The sequence below is a fragment of the Candoia aspera genome, chromosome 4, assembly GCF_035149785.1.
Source record: "Candoia aspera isolate rCanAsp1 chromosome 4, rCanAsp1.hap2, whole genome shotgun sequence".
NCBI classification, from domain to species: domain Eukaryota; kingdom Metazoa; phylum Chordata; class Lepidosauria; order Squamata; family Boidae; genus Candoia; species Candoia aspera.
In genome coordinates, this window is record NC_086156.1 from 71,856,493 (window position 1) to 71,876,807 (window position 20,315).

Here is a 20,315-nt window from a genome sequence, read left to right on the forward strand (position 1 = left end):
ACTGTTGGAAGTATAGGTTATATCTGAGACTGAGATTTTGTTTTTCAGTTGGCTGGCTTCTTATGCATGTTTTAAATGAAAATGATCTCCAAAAATAAATTAGTAGGTCAGAGCATGGCAGGTACCAAGGACTGTGTTGGCAGGCACATTATTGTCTTCTGTAACCATACTGGAGACCCAGGATATATGATTTAAACTGTCTGAAACTGAATGGGAGATGCACAGCCCTATTCCTTGTTTAATTGTAATGCTCAAGCATGTAAAAGAGGAATACATTTGGCCCTGAGTTTTCCAAAAACCAAGCATTGGTCCAGTTTTTTTAGATGAAAAGTTCTGTTTCTTATTTGCAGTTGCAGCTTGGCCAAATAAATGTTTCTCTTGAAGGGAACAATGTTCTGTTTATGAAGGGGTGTGATATAGCCTTGATCAAAACATGTATGTTGGAGAGCAGAGTATAAATACCAGTTGTTTTTATTTTCAGGACTGCTTATGCAGATTTGTGATTACTAACGAACTATGTTTAATATCGTGGAAATAACTGGGAATTAATCATTCAGATTTGATGAACTGTTAATATCCTATTTTTGGAGGACATTTTGACTGGTTCATTCTTCATACCACTTGATCAAACACATAACATTCTGGCTGGGATCTTGGTCAGAACAAAAGGTACAAGTGCCTTAGTGGGAAAAGGCTGAATAAAAATTATGGAGACGTTCAGAGTTCTTTGGTTCTTTAGAAATGTTGTAGTCTAGAAAATTTAATAAAGTTTGATTTTAAAAAGAAATGTTGCAGTCTCACTCAGAAAATCTAAGGATCCAATCGAAAGGAATATTTGTAGCTCAGGGTTGAACTGTGGAGTCCTTGGTGCCCTCTGAGCCTTGTTGTTTTCTTGCAGACGTTTCATTGCCAGACTAGGCAGCATCTTCAGTGCAAAGAGGGAGTGGGCCTTGCTCTCAGTTTATATGCTGTGCTTGCCCTGCTTGTGTTGGTAGGGGTGTTGTTCTCCCCTTGAGAGGTCTTTGGGCTGTTGTTTGCTGCTTGGTTGAAATCAATCAAAGAACTCCCAAGGAGAGAACAACACCCCTACCAACACAAGCTGGACAAGCCACAGTATATAAACAGAGAGCCAGGCCCACTCCCTCCTTGCACTGAAGATGTTGCCTAGTCTGGCAATGAAACCTCTGCAAGAAAACAACAAGGCTCAGAGGGCACCAAGGACTCCACAATCTAAGGATCCATTTCAAGACAGAACAACTTCCAAGCTTCCAGTGTCTTGGGGCGTTGTGATGGGCTTATTTATTTATTTATTTATTTATTCAGTCATTCAAATTTCTATCACTGCCCATCTCCCCCCAAAAAGGGGGACTCTGGGCGGTTTACAATAAAATTATCCTTTTAAAAGCATCAACATATAAAATTACAAAGTAAACAACCAAAATAATAAAATAATGAATATGAATATGAATATGAATATGAAATCCAAGTGGGAGAGATTACATTTGGTAGGGAGGACTCTACACCACCAGCCACCCCCATGAAGAGTTATTGCCCTTCCCACCCCAGGCGAGGCAACAGAACCAGGTCTTCAAACCCTTCCAGAAGGCCAGGAGCGAAGGAGCCTGCCTCACCTCCAGGGGCAGAATGTTCCAAAGGGCGGGCGCCACTGCAGAGAAGGCTCGCCTCCTGGACCCCACCAAGTGGAACTCCCTTACTGATGGGGTCCGTAGCATGCCCTCTCTGCGTGACCAGGTGGGACGGGTTGATGTTATGGGGATGAGACGGTCCCTCAGGTAGCCTGGCCCCATGCCGTGTAGGGCTTTAAAGGTCATAACCAACACCTTGAATTGGACCCGGAAGCAAACAGGCACCCAGTGTAGCAGCAGTGGTGTCACATTTGCTGATCTTGGGGCACTTATAACTGCCCACGCGGCTGCATTCTGGACCAGCTGAAGCTGGTCTTATTAGCTTTTCTGTTTCACAGTTGGTAAAAACTAGACCTGGTAGGAGGGAGGACTGATACTGTTTTTATTTTTGAATGGATTAATGGGGCTGCGTGGAGCAAAAACCAATATTAGATCATTCTAATTCTAACTCTCCACCCCTGCCAAATTTGTATTTTGTATGAAATTCCATTTTTAACACCCTCATCTTCAAAAGCGTTGCTATGGACCATTCGATGTAATTTGTGTATTCTCTTTTCTTGCTATTGCAGTGTGAAAAGAAGGGTCTTAAAAACAGTTTGTTTCTTGTAATCTGTTTTATGCAGCAGCATCCTTGTTCCTGTGGATGGTATATAGCAAAAACAGCAGTTGTTTCAGAAAGGTGCAAATTTTAAGAAATCCATTGTAGCTATGAAAGAATAAATTGGAGCAAATGATTATACAAATAACACAACTTTTATTGGATATCAGGAGAAACAGTAAGTCTTGGCATGGAAAAGATTATAATCTCAGCACCACCTACCATTAAAATAATGTTATTTTAAAACATTTATTATTATCTTTTAACTGAACATTCTGAGGGGGATGACCTCAGTTCTTACCCTATCCCATATTATTATTTTTTAAGATTATAATTCTTTGGGGGGAAAAATAGCCTCAGTTTGCTTTTTGGTGCAATTGGTTGCTATTGGAGAAAATACAAATAGGCTGAAAATACTGCTTTTAGCTTTATCCTGGTCACCTCCATGATCTCTGTACAATGAGGATTATAGGTCAAGCATAAAAAAAGTACCTCTGGGGTTGTATAGGTCAAGGGTATCACCCCAACTCTCATTTGCACTCCAGATTTTGAAACTGTTCCATCTGTCATGATTCCTGGCTTTGCCAAATATTTGGCTCCATCTGTTATGACATCTGGTTCCACCTGCCACTAGCTGCTGTCCCCACCAGTGCTGTTGGACACCTGCCATCACTGACTGGCCTCATCTGCAGCCAGTAGAGACCCATTTGAATAAAGCTTTATGGCTGTCTCTAAATACTGATCTTGGTGCAGGGCAGTGATTACATCTGAGTCTGAATACACAGGGCCTGCAAACTTTTGTGGAACTTTCTCTTTTTCTCTGAAGTCACTTGTTCCCTACTGTGCCCCAGTCTTCCTAACCATATCCTCACGAGCAGATTGCATTGGTGGAATTACACATGGTGAATTTACTAGACCTTTTAATTAGATTTTTCAGCCCTCCTTCACCTGATTGCTTCAGGGAGATCCAGACTGGCTGTATTTCTTAGATAATGGAGGATGCTTTCTCAGGCTTGTGGTGGGGATCAGGCCAAACTCTACTGACCACAGTTCTTTGGGAAAGCAGCCATGTCCATCCTTTTCATTCACTAATGGCTTTTCAGGGAGTTAAAAAAAAAACTTTAAAAACTTTAAAAGCCTCATGCATTTGCTTTGGCAGGATAATTGGTTCTTCCTTGTGTAGTTTTTTTTTCCCCCTGGGGGTGGGTTGAGTAGAAGATAGGCTGGTGTCCCTTCATTTGGGAATTGGGATTAAAGGTTTAGAGGGGCTGAAGAAGGACCTAGGTGACAGTAACCAAGTGGTGCAGTATAACAGAGTGGTTAAATTGCAGATGTTCATAAAGAAAGGGACTCAACTCCTTAAATTTGTTTTGGGGAGTATGTTTCTTCTCCTAAAAATTCAAAACAGTAAGAGTGCAACTGAATGTGTGCAGTGGACTTTGCTTTCAGGCTGAAGAGAAAAAAAACTTCAGAGGAGAGACTGTCCTCTTGCTGGGAAGCCAAAACCTGCATAGGCTCACATTAAGTTCTCACTCATGTTCATCTCAGCAATTGACATCACCTGCCCAACTTTATCTGACTTCAGAAGCTATGAAAGTTGGTCCTGGTTAATACCTGGATGGGAGATTAACAGGGAAGACCAGAGCTTTGGGCTTATCAAAAAACATTCTGGAAGAAGGCAGGGACAAAGCCCTTCCATGATGTCAGGAAAATTACACATCCATGTCCGTGAAATCACCCGGAATTGAGCTCAGCTTATACCGAGCTCATATGAAGTGGCTTAAAAAGAGGGGGGCATTCTCTGGATACTTGTCATCCAATCCCTTTTACCTCATTGACAGTACTTTGGTTCCATTTGGAACTGATCCATCCCCATCCCCAAAATCCATCAGGGCAGGACAGATAGAGTAGATCTCTTAATTGGCAGCTCCAGGGACTCTTCTGAAAGCCATACTCTGTTGGCAAATTACCATGTTACACTGAAAGGAGAACCCTTGGTGCTTTTAAGCAGCAGAACTGGAGGTAAGGTGTGGAACAAGCCCTGCTCTTTAAAACCCTTTAGGTGCTCAGAGACCTGAGGGTCAATCAGTATGTTGTCCTGATTTAGACCAGAGGTAGATACGTTTCTAGTAGCTGAAGATTCATTTAACAATTTTGGGGTTATCAAGGGCCATAGTGGGGAGAATGATGCTGCAAAATGGACAAGGCCATATAAAACATGTCTGTGAGATTGGGATTCTGTTGGGTTTTAGATTCCACTAAGCTTTTGTGTGTTTCTTGCTTCAAAATGCCAAAACCTTGTGCCATAAATGTTTAGCAGTTATAGCTAGCGAGGCCTCCTGGGGCCACAGGAAAGGGATTTGAGGCCCATCCATCTTTTAGGCCAGTGTTTCTCAATCTTGGCAACTTTAAGATGTGTGGACTTCAAATCCTAGGTTTCCCAGCCAGCAGGATTCTGGGAGTTGAAGTCCACACTTCTTAAAGTTGCCAAGGTTGAGAAACACTGTTTCTGATGAAGTTTTATATGGCTTTTGTCTTGAAGGGATCAAATCATGCTACAGCAGCTTAGTTTTCAGTCAGATCCAGCTTCTCAGTTTTGCTTTAATGGCTTCCCACTGCTATCAGGAGTTTTCCTTCATTTTCCATATTCTTTTGTTTAAAATTTCAGTTGAAGTCAATTTTGAAACTGCTGTAGGAAGAAAGTATGTGTGGCTGTTCTGGGTTAAGTTACCCTGTGGAAGACTGTTGGAGGCAGGGGACACAGTACTTTCCGAGTCCAACGGTCAGGTTTTCACACCAACATTTTCTGCATCTTGCAAAGGGTGTCTTAAGCTCACCCTTCCACAAAGAGGCTGCAGGACCAGCCCGCAGGCTTTTGGATCCCAACTTGTTTGTAACATTCCACAGGGATAAGGGAGACAAAAGAGGCCATGAAACAGGTATTGCTTTGCTGGTCCTATTTGTCTTGCTGTATTCTGCAAGAAGCAATTGGGACTGTCTTTTGGTAGCTGTTTTTATACTAAGTATCTAGCTGTGATTATTGGACCTGTTCTCAACAAGTTTGCATCAGCTACTTGTCCCTGTTACAGAATCTTGTATCCTTTCCCCATCCACACATTTCCAGAATTTAGGGATTAAAAATCAAACCATAGGCCTGGCTGTTTCTTGGGAGGCACTTCTGTGGTGATCCCATCTCTCTCGCCAGTGACCTCCTGAGATCAGGATTTATCTCTGTGGGCCTAATACTGCCAAGTAGCAGGTGAGTCTGAACAAATGGCTTTTTTTACTCTTTTTTTTATAACTTCAGTAAAATTTTAAAAAGAAAGATAAAAACTAACAAGAACTAATATTTAGAATGAAGAGAGAAGAAAAAGGAAGGAAATAAGAAAAGAACAAAGCTAAAAGTGCAGAAAAGAAAGAAAAAGAAATTATAATTACTTCCAATTTTCTTTTACAACAGTTATAAGTATAAATGTAAATTAACCTCTTACTCTATGGTTACAGCATTGCTTACATTTTTTCCATAATCTATTTTTTTTCTAATCATCAAAACCATCATAATTTCATTTTTTTCTGTTTCACGCAAAAAGTCAATAAGGGGTTTCCAATCAGCATTAAACTTAGACAATGTCTTTTCAACCCTTACTCTCTCTTCTCATTCCTTGCTCATCAGAGCTTGCATGGTGGGATGCAGGATGTGTTTTGGATTTTCTGGCACTATGGCTGCTTCAGGCTTTGGCATAGCTTGTTGCTGTGAAAGACCAAGAGGGCTGGTGGCATCCAGCTCTTCTGCCTGAGGAATGAGCTCAGAGTGTTGGGCTTCCTTTGCACACCTGCCATAAAGCACTGCTATACGTATTAGCTGAGGGAGGACAAACCCGTGTCAGCGTTGCAGATTTGCAACTTCGCACACAGAGAGACTACTTCATAACATTCCTTCACAAACTGTTAGAGCCAAGGATGAGCTGATAAGACACCTGGACTGGAAGGGGGAGATCAGGAGTGAGAAAGAGGTTGTTTGTCAGACAGGGAGGAGGGATGATGTCAGAGAGGAGGAATTTGAATGCTTTGGCGCCAAAACGTTATTCACAGCTTTGCAACTGTCCTGTGTGTAATCGGATTTTAATAAATGGATTCTTTAAGCTTCTAATGAACCTTCTGGAGAATTCCTTAAGTTAAGATCCTGGTACTGGGACCATCACAGAAAGCTCTGAATCACGAAAAAATGGCAACCTGCCCTGAGGACACTGTCTACCTGAGGAAGCAGTACCTTCTGCAAATACAGGGTCGTTGACCAATCTTGGGAAACTAACTGTACTGGATGAGTGGTAAGACGAAGAACTCATCTCGGTGGCTGGAGGTGTCTCCTCAGCAGGAGTGAGACTTTCCCAGTCACATATGACAGAGCACCCACTGATTACTCCAGAGATGGAGAAGACAGCCGGAGAGAGTAATGCTGGAGGTGTCCCTTTAGGAGGAAGGAGACTTTCCCAGAGGTACTCCAACGGAAACGAGGGCTTACAAAAACCGAGGGTGAGCAACACCACCCTGATGGATTTACTGGTAGATGAGCTGACATCCAAGGCAAGAGGATTGCCCACTGAGGGGCCCCACAACATCCGAGGCAAGAAACAACCGATGAGAAGAGACCTCCTAGAGAGACCTGAGCCTAGGGAGGACTTCAGTCATCCCATGGCAGAGCTGAGGAGTTTGGGAGCGTGACCCAAAACCCAATTCTCGGAAGTGGAGTATTGTCCAAACCCCTTGATGCAAGATTCGAGAGACAAATGGTCGTGTGAAATCAGGCATAGTGCAGACCCAGAGCCCAGCCAACATGTAACCATAGGCAGAGGATCTCTGGCCAAATCCAGTGAGAGAATCAGAAGAGTGGAGCGTGAGGTGTCAGCGATCAGGGATCGCATGTCTAGATTGCAAAATGCAGTCGAGGTGAGTCGACAGATGAGGCATATCGCAAGGGGGACTACCAGATGGGGCATCTCAAGGAGCCCGCAGGAAGAATATTTCTCTGATCGCCAGAGCACCACCTTGCTTGGACCCCAGCCCACATGTTACTTACCAGAGCTGGGACAGTGAGCTGGTGGTGGAGGCTTAGGAATATGGGATTTAAAAGTGAAGTTCGGGGGCAACCCAAGGGAGCTGGCTTGGTTCATGAACCAGGTTCGTGGATTCATGGATGAATGGGGAAGAGATTTCCCAAATGATGAGGCTAAGATCAGGTACATGACAGCCCATTTAGAAGAGAAAGAAGCTGACTGGGTGGTGGACCTATTTGAAGCAGAAGCTCCTGAGCTGGAGGACTTCGATGAATTTATGTTTGCACTGCGAAATCAATTTGAGGACCCTCTAATTGCAATTCAAGCCAGAACTCTCCGACAAGGGAACCGATCGCTATCAGAATATGCATCTGAGTTCAAGAAGTTAGTGAGCAAAATGACTGGCCAGAGTTGCTGAAAATTGAGTATTTTAGAGCTGGCTTGAAATCTGAAATTTTGGAGTGGTGTTTGGCACGCAACAAGCCAAACACACTGTGAGGATGGATTTGCCTGGCTGGTGAAGTGGAAGAAACCCGAACACAAATCAAGCTGCAGCAATGCAATTGAGAAGCACACCTCCACTGCTACAGCAAGCGCCAAGCGAAAAGAGACATGCCGAGCATGGGAAAGAGAAATGGAACGGTGTGCCCAAATTGGAACTTGTTTCAGATGCGGCAAAGAAGGTCATCACGTTGCTGGGTGTCCCTTATCCAACGCAGCCCTGCAATGGAAACCTTCCAGCAAAAAGCCCAAGTTATCAGCTAAAAAAGTACCTGGTGGCAGCTCCCTTGGTGCTGAGCTCATGCTGACAGAATTACCCGGGGTTGAAGAAAACTCGGCAGATGAAGAATTCCAGATGCAGGGAAACTGGAATTGCCTGTCCTGAATGGCGCCCAGGGACAGGCAGCGATAACTCAACGCAATGGGCGCCCCAATTTAATGGTGAGTGGACCATGCCCAAGCGTATTTGTGGGGACTAAAATCAAATCCTTTTGAACTGGCAGGGGTGCAGACCTAGTGGGACTTTTAGACTCTGGCTGTACTCGATGTTTAATGCACCCTGCAGTAGTAATGGGACTAAGACTGAGGGTTGGCAGGCTGAAAAACCTTGTAACTTTTACTCAGCTTGATGGGTCGGACATGCAGGGGGGTCCTGTGTAGTTCTACACTGAAACGGTGGAGATGAGGATTGGGACTCATAAAGAGTCTTTGAGATTCCCTGTGACCCCTATAGCACATCAGTCTATAATACTGGGGTTAGTGCAGCTGAAGCAAAGAAATCCCAAGATGGACTGGGCCACAGGGCAGTTGCAGTTCACAGATGAGGCGTACGGAGGTTGGCTGGAACCTAAGCCGTCCCCGGACTTAGAAACAATGGCTGGTGTGGCAGAAGTCCCGGAGCCCAACCTAGCCCCAGGGGAACCCCAGATCCCACTACAGTATAGAGACCTAGGGGCGGTATTTGGAGAAGCCAAATCTGATCAGCTTCCACCCCATTGAAAATCAGACTGTGCTATTGAATTGGAACCTTCCCAAACCAAAGATTTATTCTATGACTCTTAAAGAGAGAGCAGCCTCATGAGAGTTCGTTGACAAACATTTGAAGTGAGGTTTCATCCGACTCAATTCTCCTCTAGGCGCCCCTGTGTTCTTCCGCACCAAGAAAGATGGATCTTTGCAGCTATGTATGGACTATAGGGGTCTCAATGCTATTAGTACCTGTCATAAATACCCTCCCCCACTGATGAAAGACATGGTGCACTTGTCAAAAGGGAAGATTTTCACCAAGCTGGATTTACGGGAAGCCTACTTTTGGGTGCGCATAAGAGAGGGGGATGAATGGAAAACTGCTTTCAATTGCCCCTTAGGCGCTTTTGAGTACCTCGTGATGCCGTTCGGATTGGTGGGGGGGTGGTTCCGGGATGCTTCATGCAATTAATAAATGAAGTTCTCCATGATTTCCTATACAAAGGGGTGCTCGTGTATCTCAATGATATCTTAATCTATAGCGAAAACATGAAACAGAAACAATAGCCAGCTCCGAAACAATAAAAGATTGGATTGAGTCAGGGAGTAAATGGAAGCGGGCAGTTGAAATCCTTGGCTTAACGTTCATGACAGATTCTGTGATGAGAGCAAAACTAGCTCTACTATGAGCAACTCGTGACTGTTCCCCCAAACAGGAGATGACTTGGGATCTCCCTCTGTCCAACTTGTAATATCCAGTACGACTGACCTATATTCTCTTGGTGCTAACGGCAGTCAGGGATGCAGAGGGGGGTGGGATGGAGAAAAGTGAAATATGATTGTAACCCCAGAATATTCAGTAATATCAGGCATTACAAACGGTATTTTTGTTGATGTTCTGGTGTTGTTTTGTAAATCTTATTTAACCCTTGAGTCAACCTTCTGATTGGAAAGCAGGATGTAAACCATTAAAAAAAAAAAAACCTTGTGTTTAGTCCCAGGCTCAGTTCTGCAATATAATGCACGGTAAGGCGATTGAGAATATGACACAGACATTTCTTCACCACCCTGAGCGAAACTCAGTTGGTCCCTGTGTAGCTGAGACTGTACTGTACAGCAGAGTGTATATTTGTTTAGCAAGCTTAGGCCTCAGATTTCTTTCTTTAGAAGGAAGGGCTGATCACTGTTCATAGTGGAGGGGCCAGGAGACTCGACATGGGAAGCTAAGGAGCTGAATGGAAGAAGGCACTTCATGCCAAGGGAGGGGGCATCCGGTCTGCTCCACAAGAGGTTGCCTGCCAGCCTGCCTTCACTTGCATGCAAGTATCTTTCCCTTCGTCCCTTCTGGAATCACAACTCTGTTCATTTGGCCCAGATGAGAGCTGCAACAGTGCCGGATCATGACTCCATTGCTGTTTTCTGAGGCATTTTTTATTTACCTCAATTAAAAATGTTTACAGGTCAAAGCACTTAATGCTCCAGGCTGCATCTGAGAGGAATGTACACTGCATATTGTTGCTGGGTCCCATCTCAGTGGAATACATAATTGCAGTCAGTTAATTTATGGCCCCTGCCGTATGTGTTAGCACTCTGCTGTATGCTGAAGAGAAAGTGGTGAATCCGCTTTGGGCTATCTGCCCTCTGTTCTGAACAGACAGGCTGCTTTTTGCCTGTCATCCAGTCTATAGACAGTATAAATTACTTACATGGTACTTGGTATTTGCAGAGCATTTAAGAATGTTTGCTATCATTACCCTCACAACCCCATCAAACTGACTGTTCCCATTTTACAGAGACAAAATTGCTCTTATCTAAGCCCCTAGTAAGTTGATTGTAGAAAGGGAAATGAGAAGCTAAGCAGAAGTACAAAATAGTCTTGCAAAAATTAGGATTTGAGAGGCTTCCCCAGCTTCATTCCCAGCCGTAAGCCTGGTGGTTCTCAATGACAAGAAAAGCCAATCTGTGTAGTTTCCTTTGGTTCCTTCATATGCTCCTTAAGAATGTAGGCAGGAAGTGAAAAGGGCTACCTTTCATTCTGGTGGGTATGTAAAAATCTGACTTTTGCCTTATTTCTGGGGTGCTCTGGCAATCATGTGCTACCAACTAGACTGCTAATATTTTAAAGGGCTGGTGCTGCTAAGTGCTGCTGGAGCCAGTGTGGTGTGGTGGTTAAGGCACCAGGCTAGAAACTGGGAGACCATGAGTTCTAGTCCAGCCTTAGGCACAAAGCCAGCTGGGTGGCCCTGGGCCAGTCACTCTCTCTCAGCCCTAGGAAGGGGGCAATGGCAAACCACTTCTGAAAAACCTTGCCAAGAAAACTGCAAGCGCAGGCAAACTGGTCCAGGCAGTTCTCAGGAGTCAAAAACTGACTTGAAAGTGCACACGCACAAACTCATATACAGTGGTGCTAAGATTGCCAAGCGTTCATATTCCTGAATATGGAATTCTCAACTGCAAACTCCTGTGTTGATGCCTGGGACTCCGTGATGCCCATGAAGGTGATTTGTAGTTTTTTTTAAACCTGACTGAGGGAGCAGCCTGGAAGAAGAGAGAAACAGGCAAAGCTGAAGGTAAAATAAAATGAAAATTGGAAACAAGGGGAGAGAAGGGGGTGGGGAGGAAGGAAGGCAAGGGGGACCAGAATATGAATGAGTGTGAACAGGGATGGTGAGAGGGAGGGTGTGATACTTCTAATCCTGCCCTTGCATGTGACTCATGGAATTTTTAAGATGGGAATGTGATGCGCAGGCTGAAAAAACCTACCACCCTGTCCTCTGTACAATATACAAAGGCCACGTTGAGGCATATAATTAAGTTAAAATTTGTGTCTTTCTCATGCAGGCTCAACATACTATGACAATGTCCGCCCCCTTGCCTATCCAGATTCAGATGCTGTTCTCATCTGTTTTGACATTAGCCGTCCTGAAACTCTGGACAGTGTCCTTAAAAAGGTGAGCTTGCTGAAAGGTGCCACTGAAGTGGAATGGGATGATGTGATGGTAAAGCTAAGGAGGGCTTCTTTCACTTTTGGAAAATGGATTGGAAAATAGGTCTTCCTATTGCCTTGCAGAGCAGATGGGAACTCTGCTTCAAGATCACAATCGTATTGCTGAAGGCTTTGGTTTCTGGTAGAGCGTCCTTACAGAATTTGTGTTTTTGGCAGTGCTTAGGCTTTTTAAAGGCAACTCACAATCCATATGCTTTTTTGGTACGTGCTTGACCATTTGTAGCAAGTGTGATTCTTCAGAAGATGCGGATCCCAGGATGAAACAGGCCACTGCCTACAGAGCATTAATGTGCTCATGTCTGCTGCATGGCAGGGATCACAGGTCTGATTCTTGCTCTTGTCCTTTGCCTATTTGCTTGTGGGATATTCAGTGCCAGGATTGTCAAAGACCCCAACATGCTTAGCAAGACAGGAGATTTAGCCGCCTATTTTTTTCCCCATCTGCCACAATCCTGTTACTTAACTTTAGAAGTACTTACTTCGTTTAAAAAGGGAAAGAAAAATAATATGATGCTGGATTGTGAGCTTGCCTGGAAGTGATGCCTTTGGGCCTGGAACCCTCACCTGTAAATATATAGCTAGAATACATTCAGCAACTGGCATAGATTTCTAGAAATCTAAAGTGTGTTTTAAAATCTGTATGCTTTCTCAGTTTATTTCAGCAAATGATTTTTTTCATCATCTTTGGTGCCTACCTTGTTTGTCTGTGCTGCAGCCCTCCCAGAGGTTTTTATAGAAATGGTGGGGTTTTGATGCAGTGCTTGAAACAGATGGGAGTCTCTGTGGATTTCTCCACTGAATAAGCTCCTGTTTCCCCAATGCACATTTTGGATAGGAGAGATCTTCTGGCTCTGGGATGCCAAAAGCAGAGTTTAGCTTTTTTTATATATATATACTGAAACAAGATGGGAGATCTCCCGCAGCCTGAGATGCAAATTGGGATGTACAATTCCCGTAACTGTTGCCTACTGAATGCAAAATAGGAAGCAGCTTTCAATTTTCACAGAATTCTGGCTTCATACAGCTTGTAAGGCCAGAGGAGACAATAAGTTATTTGGAATTTTGAGTAAACAGTTTTATATAAACTTGATTTCTGTTGAGCTAGGGCTGACTGGAATTTCTAAAGTGACATAGATTTGAGACCAAGAAAGTGAATTCTGAAATCTGTAGAAATAATATAGCTAATAAGCTTTGTCTGTATTGGCTTATTTTCATGCTTTTTTCCTGTTTCTGTAAGTCAAGGGTAAACCTTTGAAGTTGCCACCTGGATCAGCTGAATTCTGCTTGACTCTGACTTCGATTCTGGAAGTTTTCTACACACTGAAGTGTTTGTTGCCTTAAAGGCATGAAGATAAAGCTGAAGCAGAGATTCTTAGGGTACTGAGTTATGTTGATCAGTACCAGAAGTTCTCTTCTTAAGTGATGGTTGTGTTGTGCATTACATGTAGTAAAAATAAGAAATTAACGTTTCTCAGAATATATGGAAATTGAGCTATCATCAGTGAGAAACCAACCATCATCAATTTATTTAACTCCATAAACTAATATTGCTATATACATTTTCCTCTTAAAACAAGGAAAAGGGAACGTGTCTTTACCTCAGACCTTGTAATCTGATTTTGGAAAGTATAGTCCTCCCTTTTGCACATATTGGCAACTTTTGTGTTCCCTGTGTCTGGAATGCTGGTTTCGTATACCAAATATACAGAATCTGGCATCATAGAAGTTGTTGCCATTTATCAGTTGCATTTTGTTGCGCCTTGTATCTTTAGGCTCAGGTTTCTAATCATTAGGGTCTCAGTTTTTTGAAAAATGGGTGTGGGATTAAAAAAAAAGTGTGATATGGTCATGGGGTGGGATAATTGAGTCAATGGTCTGGCCCAATTATATTAACCCATTTTTAATTTAATTCTCCTTTATATTCTTTCTTTTACAGTGGCAGGGAGAGACACAAGAATTCTGCCCTGGTGCCAAAGTGGTTTTGGTGGGCTGCAAACTGGACATGCGCACAGACTTGAACACTTTACGGGAACTCTCCAAACAGCGCCTTATCCCTGTTACACATGAGCAGGTGTTTATTTTGCCTTTAATCAAAGCCTGGATTAGCCTGGGTTAAGCTTCAACTTGCTGCCATGGGGGGAAGGAAGTGGGGTTCTCACAGTTGCAGAGAACTGACACACATCCCCCACCCGCCCACACATGGCAGCAACTTTGGGGCTTAACCTGGGCCAGTTGTGGCAGTAGCCATGGAAGTCTTCTGATGTGGTTGATCAGACTGGCCCAAGAAACAAGATCATTTTCTGGTGGTGACTCTGTCCTTATGGAACACCTTTCCATGAGAGGATGTATTGCTCAGCATTAATGTAATTTTCCCCTAGCTAAACAGTAATAATAATTTGGGCAGCCTAACCTTGCCTTCAAGACATGGATGATTATCTGATTTTAATTGATGCTGGGTTTTAGTCCATATTTTACATTTTACAGTTCTAACTTGCCATTTTATTTTGGCTTTTGATTTTTACTGCAGGGGTATTTTAATGCTTCCATTTTAATTGTGTGTCCCCACTTTTGCTTTGTTTTTTCTTTTCTTTTTAGTAAACTGTCTTGAGGGTCTCTTCTTCTAGAAGCACTATTAAATATATTAAGCCATAGTAAATAAGCCTTAGAATGAGGGGAAGTCCCTCAGCATGGAAACATGCAGGGTTGGGCCCCAGCACTGTCTTTCGAAGGGACCCGAGGTGCTGCACCTGATCCTCTCACATGCTTATTTTGCTAGAATTGATTGCAGTGGCCAAGATGCATCAGCCACAGGTATATGTAGAGAAAAAGAATGTGTCCTATTCTATCTTACTGATTTACATACATGTGTGCAGTGCAACAGCATCTGGAACAAACCATGCTAATGTCAACATGGGTGATTACATCGTTATGCAAATGCCACAATTATGTATTAGCATCATGACATCTGACACGGGCCACCTGACATTAGTTGTGACGTTTGCATGACATCATGCTCTCCTTGGGCCTCCCCGCAGATGGCCATGCATGTGTATGTTCTGTCTATTCTCTCCCTCTGCCTTTTATACATACGTGCAGAAGTGCTTCTCAGCAGAAAATAACTGCAGGGTAACCTAAAGGACTGAACCATTCTGTGACTGAAGCAAATGAGAGTGTGCAGGCTCAGAACTGCTAAGAGAAAGCACCCCTCCCAGCTGAGACAGCTTTAATTTTACATGAATTTCTTATTTGCCTGAGCTGGTATGTTCCCTGAGTTTCTCTTGATGCCTTTTAAAACTGTACTCCAATCTCCCTTGTCCTATGTGTGCAGAAGTTAAACCTAGATGAGCAAAGCCCTGTAACCAATGCAGAGGGGAAAGAGGACCACTACTACCACCCACCACCCTGATATGAGCTCAAACAGATGAAGTTCTTGGGCTGGAGGCTCCTTTGCTGCTAATTCCACCAGCGGAATCTTCTGCTCCGCATCCCAGTTGCGTTCCCAACCTTTCCACCAGGGAAAGCTGTGCTAGCTTGTTTTTACCTTCTTTCCCACCTTGGCATCCACAGATGCTAGTGTTTTTCACACCCCTCCCTCTTTTAGACACACTGCCTCTTGCTCCATTTTTAAGAAGACTCTCTTGTAGCCCCTCCTTCTAGGAAAAGTACTAAAATTAACTAATAGCTGCGATGTAAAAGAAACACATGGAGTAACAGTGTCTGGGGAGGTGATAGGTGCTTGTCAGAATGTGGGGGAGGAGATGGGAGGTGATTGCAATGTAATAAGCAATTACCAGACTGGGGGGAAGATAGCAAAAAGCTGTTGGTAAATTCTAGCATAATGCAACAATACGCTTTCCCCATCCAGGGCAGCATGCTGGCCCGGCAGTTGGGTGCTGTGGCGTATGTAGAATGCTCTTCCAAGGTGTCGGAGAACAGCGTGCGGGACGTTTTCCATGTGACCACACTGGCCTCAGTCAATCGAATTCACAAGCACCTCAAGCGCAGCAACTCAAAGCGAGGGCTGAAGCAGGTCACGCAGATGCCTGGACGGACAGACTTGTTGACTGACTCTGAGATCCGCAAAGACCGGGCCAAGAGCTGCTCGGTGATGTGAGAGTAGACACAACTGCAGAGGGGCTGAAGTATAGCACTGCCTGTCCATATCGCTTTGTGTAGTAACTGGGGATGTAAGGTCTCTGCACCGAGGGCCACATTCCCCAGGATGTAGGTCAGAGCAAACTAAGGCCTCTCTAGAAGCTGCTGAGTTGGGCAGGGAGGGATCTGCCTGAACCTGCAAATGCTCAGCATTATGTGAAAGCACCTAGATGGCCCAGTGTTGCACAAGACACAAAAATGCTCAGGTAGCAGACATCCTCCAAAGAAAGGAACACATCCCTGTGAGCAGCACTGGAGGCAACAATACTTCAAACCCTCTTAAGAGTTATTATTTTGGAGCTAGTTTCAAATGTGTAGGTGTCCAGGCAACCCAAGTGTCTGGCATTTTTGCAGCTGTGGTGTGTGGCAGTCAGACCATGCCTACAGCATATGTGCACGTGTATGTTTGTGCTCATGCTCGAGGACAGTCATGGAATAAAAGAGTTACAGAAGGGTCAGAAGAAACGGTGGTCATTTGAGATGAAAAAATGGATCAGTTGGGAAGGGGGGGCTGATAGTTTTGGGCAACTGAGTAGCTCCCAGGGCACTAGACGCTCTGAAGTAATTGACCAGGTCATTCCAGTACTTGGGGGATGCTGTGGAAGAGAGACCACCATCAGAGATGATTGCCATGAAAGTGGCTTGATTCTCTTTTGGAAAGTGATGGTTTTTATTATCTCTACCAAGGGTGAAAGCTGGAAAGCTCAAAAGTTGTGCCCACTGGAGCTTTTTTTTCAATAATAGCTGCTGTTTTCTTCACTTGTCTCATATGACACCTACAAGTCTTTTTTTGTCTCCTGAAAGCATGGGAGACCAAGTAGCCAGCCATGACCATGTCTGCATCATAAGCAAGGACCAGTTCTTCCTGATCCCCATTTCTGTTTCTTCATCTCCTTTCATGCAGAGATAGTACAGAAGGGTAGAGCTGAAGAAATGCTTTTTGCTCTTTTTCACCCTGAAAAGGAGAAGAAAAGGATAGTTGACAGATAGTATATTGCCTCTAACATTGTAAATCAAATATTGGGAATGCATTGCTGTTCCACCTTTTGATTTGGACTGCATTTCTTTGGGGAAGGGGTTGTAACTGCACAGGGATAACTTTACCTCAAGTTGTTGGCAGTGGAAGTCTCCTTATGTTGCTTTGGAACATCAAGAAACAAAACACAAGTATTAGGAGGTTTGGGAGTGGAGCCATAGGAGTTCCTTGGGGAAATGGGTTTGGGTGTGGCAGGTGGTGTCTGAGAGAGAGAACAAAATAAAGTATGCTAGTCTTCATTAAGGAGCCTGGCTGATCAGTTGGGCCAAACCAGTGAACAAAATAAGAGCTGCTGATTGTCATCCCAGAAGGAAAGAAATGGAGGGAGCTCAACACACCCCATAAGGTTGTAGTTGTGGGGGAAAACGGAACAGCCATGTATGCCACCTTGAGCTCCTTTACTATAAGGCAGGATAGAAATTTAATAAACGTTGCATGAAATAAATTGTCATGCAATTAGAGAGATTTATTATAGGGAGCTTGATCCTGTATCCTAATGTATCTACAGAGGCAGAGTTGGGGGTGAGGATGACCACTCTCTAGACTAATTGTCCTCTTGCTCAGTCAGAGACTGATAGCTTTCTGTACTACAGCTATCTTTGTTATTCTCTAGCTGGTCCTAAGGACTCTGGTAAAGCATGTGCATCTGAGGGCCTGATGCACCTGGAGCAGCAATTTTTAGACTGCTTTTGATTCCATGGGAGTGGGGAAAATTCAAGCTGCAGGCTTCCATAATTACTTCAATACTTTAATGCCGCCTAGGGTCCCAGGGTGATCCTAGTATGCCTGCAGATACCTTTCTGGATGCTCTGTGAACTCTTGGTTCCCCTTGAATCTAATTTTTAAAAGATTCTTGAATTAAAAATAAATGGCATGGAGCAAAATGGTAGCAGCTAGCATCATCTTTATTACCAAGAATGCTTTTGGGTCCCAAAGACATTCTTAAAAGATAAAATAATGATGGTGTATTATCTATTAAATTTAGATGCCACCAGATCATTCTAACTCATGGCAGCTTACAATAAAATAAAATACAATTAAAAACATCCAAAGGGAAAAACCCAAATATAATATCTATGCTAACAAAATAATAATTTAAAATTTTAATCCACAGCCCTCATAACAGCGGGGTCCCATACAACTAAAAAAATAAAACCAAGCACGCCAACAACAACAACAAAAACAAAAAAAGACAAAATGGATTCATGGGTGTCCGCAGGAATTTGCTGCTTTCATCAGTTCTGCTTTAGTCATTCTGCCCCACGTGCAGATGCCATTGGATAGATGGCTGCAACTTCGGTCTTTTTGGAGATGTAAATTGGAGTAGTAGATAGCATCCACTAGAACTGTAGGAGGTGGCAGCAAGCAAGACTGCCAGTTTACCTTCTAATATTTGGTATTTTGCAACTAGCCATGCCAACCATGGTAGCCATTTTGCAAAAGCACCAATAACATGCTCTCAAAATTTTAATAGTCCCATTAGCCGAAAAAAGGGCCCTCCCATCAAATATTATAAAACACTGGACTTCTTTTGAGCAAGTGAAGGACCATAAAGCTTTAGTGATACAGGTTCTTAAGGTGGACAAATGGGACATACATTTTGTATGAGTGCTGCTGCAAACAAACTGCCTATGGACTGGTTTCCAGATATGTTGGGGCCATGACCACCAGAATTTCCATGAATGGAATGGAATGGGATAGAATAGAGGCTGTGAATTCGGAATTACAATCGTAACCCAATCAGGTGAGGTGTTTCCTGTAGATCAGTGTTTTTCAAACATGGCAAACTTGGCAACATTAAGGTGTGTTGACTTCAACTCCCAGAATTCCCCATCCAGCATGGGGAATTCTGGGAGTTGAAATCCATACAGCATACAAGTTTGAAAAATACTGCTGTAGATCATCATTTGCACCTAGTCTCTTGTATTGCCTAGAACATGATTAAAAAAAGAAGGGCTTTTGAACCTTTCTCCTGATCTCCCATGAAATGAAAGGCTGCCCCACACATCTGGACTGAAGGCTCTAAAAATAAAAATAATAAAAATAATCAGAATTCTTGCATCTTCCTTGTGCTATGAACTGCTATGGATGACTTCCTCCATCTGGAATGGCAGGCTTGCTGCCACTGTTCCTCTGGCTAGGGGAATGATTCACATGCAGGGTTAACAGGGGCTGTCTGTGCTTCCTGTCTGCCAAAAAAAAAAAAAAGACCCAATTGTTTATATGCTGGGCTTGAATACAGCAGCTCCATTGTCCTGGCCTTATATGCCAAAGCTGAGCAGCAGCTGGTGTTCTGGCATTCCTCTTTTTTAAGGCTCTGTGTGGTTTGGGATTTTGACATAGGTTATCTCAGGTCACGGTGAACCACAGTACAAATGGGCAAAAATCTGCCCCCCCAGCAAGGTCTTTAACTGCCCGGATGAGTAGAGTCTGGGCGTGATGTCCTCTGACATGGAAACACTTCTCACTCAGTGAAGAAAAGGCTTTTGAGGGAAGAAACTGCAACATTCACATAAGGGACCTAACTACTGTGATGGGAAGGAAGGAGGGGTGAGATTTCCCCTCATGTAGCAGCAATGCCAGTTTTAATCCTAATTTAATAGGATAAAATCAGTTACCAAGTGTTGTAGTATGTGAGGAAGGAACAGGTAGAATAATTCTGTTGAGTTTAGCTATCCAGTCATTGTAATTTACCCTTTTAATATACAGACTGCCTTCCCTAACCCCCCGAAAAAGTCTTATTAAAGGTCAGTTCTTCACAGGATTGTTTTCCTCCTCTGACTGTAACTGTAACATAGTGTCCACTCTGAAGGGATTACAAGTTCGCCCGACCATGTTTGCTTCTCCGTTATTTGCTCCCTCCTTGTTTCCTAAGAAAAGCAAGATTCCCACCATTTTGGGAGAGCAGATTTTCAACAGCATCGGCTAACATTAGAGTTTAGGAACCTTTTTTTTCTTTTCTGCCACAGACTTCATTTTCCGAAGGAGGCAATGGTGGGTACGGTGAAGCCAAAGGCAAAGGTTGGCAGCCTCCCTTCCTGACCTGTAGCCTGGTGGAAAAGAAACCATCCTGCTCTTGCTGGAAGACTGAACTAATTGCTTACAAAGCACTGAAGGGAAGGACAAGGCCCACAGATGGCTCATGCCAGTCCTAAACAGTAACAGATGCCTCTGCGTATGGACGAGTGTCTGCAGGACTGAGTGATGGATGGGGGGGTGTGGAAATAGGGACCTCTCTTCCTTTCACCTGCCAGATCTTGAGTTGGGGTTGCATTTAGGACCCTGTGTCAATGGCAGCTGCCTGAGCTGTATAACAGGCCAGTTGTGAGATAAGAGTAAGCTGCTGTGATTT

The 20,315-nt window shown here is 43.6% G+C and overlaps 2 protein-coding genes across 2 annotated transcripts in view; one reads left to right on the forward strand and one right to left on the reverse strand.

Moving 5' to 3' along the window:
* Positions 1-16,381, forward strand: part of RND2 (Rho family GTPase 2) — a 31,771-nt gene extending 15,390 nt beyond the window's left edge. Inside the window, exons 3-5 of the mRNA XM_063300477.1 lie at positions 11,607-11,716; positions 13,709-13,843; positions 15,638-16,381. Of these exons, the coding sequence (XP_063156547.1) occupies positions 11,607-11,716; positions 13,709-13,843; positions 15,638-15,886 (494 nt within the window). The 3' untranslated portion in view covers positions 15,887-16,381. The remainder of the gene's footprint in view (positions 1-11,606; positions 11,717-13,708; positions 13,844-15,637) is intronic.
* A 192-nt stretch (positions 16,382-16,573) lies between these two features.
* Positions 16,574-20,315, reverse strand: part of BRCA1 (BRCA1 DNA repair associated) — a 74,168-nt gene continuing 70,426 nt past the window's right edge. Inside the window, exon 16 of the mRNA XM_063300476.1 lies at positions 16,574-16,882. Within this exon, the coding sequence (XP_063156546.1) occupies positions 16,814-16,882 (69 nt within the window). The 3' untranslated portion in view covers positions 16,574-16,813. The remainder of the gene's footprint in view (positions 16,883-20,315) is intronic.